We start from the raw sequence: 1990 nt of genomic DNA on the forward strand, positions 1-1990 counted from the left end.
AAGTCTTATGCCAAAATATTGACTCTGACTTAGAAGTATGCTTTTAGCTTTGTTTTTTATTTTTTAAATAAGACATTTTTTGCGAGGGAGGGGAATCAAGCCTCAGACATAGTAAGTTATTTTGGCAAGACGGCAACCAAAACTCTAAAAAGCATAAGCCAATGTCCAAATATAAAGGTATTAAAGAAAAAGAATCATCCTATTAGGAGACTAAAACACTGAGCAAGATCCAGTACGTTTCAAGAATTTGAAATTGTAATCTACCCCATAAGGGTAGAAGCTGAAAAATTAAGAGCCAGCTTTTGTTAAATAATTAAGTGCACCTTTCCCCATTTCTACAAGATCAAAGGACTTGCTATTCTCTGAGCATAAAGCACAGCCACGCCCACATAAACACTATCTGCTTACATGGTATTTCCATGGCTCATTCAACCTGCAGTGCACCTGACCTCAAGAAATGAAATTTGGGGCAAGTGTAAACAAACTGAAGGAAAAAAACCCAAACACCCAACACAAACAACCCAAAAAGCAAAACCCTCAAACCTAACAAAGTCACAACTCCAGTTCCAAACTTGCTCAGAAGTCATTTCCAGGACACTGAGGTCTTTTCTACTTCTAAGACAAAGGTACTGCGCGGCCATCTGATTATCGGCCCACCTCAGCATGGGGAGAACACACATTACTAAACGCCAATTTGAGGACTAGAGAGAAAACTTAGGAAGGTACTTACTAAACTTTAGTGGCTGAATAAAGTGATTAAAAATCAAATTAGGCTGGCATTCTGCTGAAGGTTTCTTACAGCCTCAGCACTTACACAATCTAACAGGCTCCAAGAATCCTCATGCCAAGTGATGGTGCAACATCAAAAAGAAAAAGGACTCAATTACTTCAGCTTAAGTCATTTGGAGCCAAAAATCTCAATGACCAAAACAAATCTTTATTTTTGTGTAACTGTATAAATGTGATCCAATGTGTCCACCACTAGGTTTTCAGAAAGAAACATGCTATAAATAAGCAAACTACATCTGCTCACAAACGTGTATGGACGCCAGATGTCGCATGAAGACCTCTACTTCCAGACCACTCACAGTAGGACATTTTTATAATTAAGTGTAGCATGATGTTAAGCCGTTGCAGCTTTTGCACATACATGTTGCACTTCTGGCTGATAATGCAGGAAATTTTGCAGCATTATACTGTGAAGGAAGGTTGCATCCACCACTTTAAATGGCATCAATATCAATGTCATCATCCTTGTCAGACTTCACAGTTTCAACTTTAGGTACACTGGCAGTCTTCGAATATACCACCTGTTGAAATAAGTTTGTTGACTCAGTGACTAGAGAAAACATTATTAGATCTGTCAGACGAGACTATCTCAGGACAGGGCAGGTTTCAGAGTTAATGTACACAGGGTCGCTAAGTGTCACAGGCAACTTCATGCTAAGAACAGACCCCATTTAATCTGCTTAGAAAACAGAAACAAGTTGTCAGAAAAGGGTAAAAACCCAAAACCTGCTTAGATGCAGTCGCCATTCTACACCCTGAAACCAAGGTCTTTAAAACAAAGTGATCCTTAAGTGGTCTAAGCTCAGCATCTTGCACGTTTCTACTGGCTGGTGCTCAATCCTTCTAAACATGCAATGGGTAATAAGTACACTATTTACCAGCCATGTTCCTTTCCAGTATTCTGGTCATTTTACAAATAAATGAAAGCCCAGAATTATAATTTATAATGCCCAGAATTTAATTTTGAATTAAATCACTAGAGGGCCAGCAATGAGTGGTGAGTTCGTCCGTCAAGATTTTCATTATTAACAACCAGTATGAATACCCACATTTCCCCATTTACCTCAATATTTTCATCTTCATCTTCCTCTTCGCCACCAGAAGATTCCTCCTCTGCCTCCTTCAACCATTTTATAAATGGTTCTGCTTTCACACGGATCTCTTTGGCAAGTTCTTTTGAGACATACTTCTTGGAGGCCTT

The 1990-nt window shown here is 39.0% G+C and overlaps 1 protein-coding gene across 1 annotated transcript in view; it reads right to left on the reverse strand.

The window, feature by feature from the left end:
* Positions 1–1223: 1223 nt before the first annotated feature.
* Positions 1224–1990, reverse strand: part of LOC102852815 (eukaryotic translation initiation factor 5-like) — a 4141-nt gene continuing 3374 nt past the window's right edge. The window contains exons 7-8 of the mRNA XM_006879165.1: positions 1853–1987; positions 1224–1310 (exon numbers count right to left, since the gene is read on the reverse strand). Coding sequence (XP_006879227.1) covers positions 1224–1310; positions 1853–1987 — 222 coding nt within the window. The remainder of the gene's footprint in view (positions 1311–1852; positions 1988–1990) is intronic.

Source organism: Elephantulus edwardii, unplaced genomic scaffold (assembly GCF_000299155.1).
Source record: "Elephantulus edwardii isolate Elephantulus edwardi_28Jun2011 unplaced genomic scaffold, EleEdw1.0 scaffold00002, whole genome shotgun sequence".
Taxonomy (NCBI): Eukaryota; Metazoa; Chordata; class Mammalia; order Macroscelidea; family Macroscelididae; genus Elephantulus; species Elephantulus edwardii.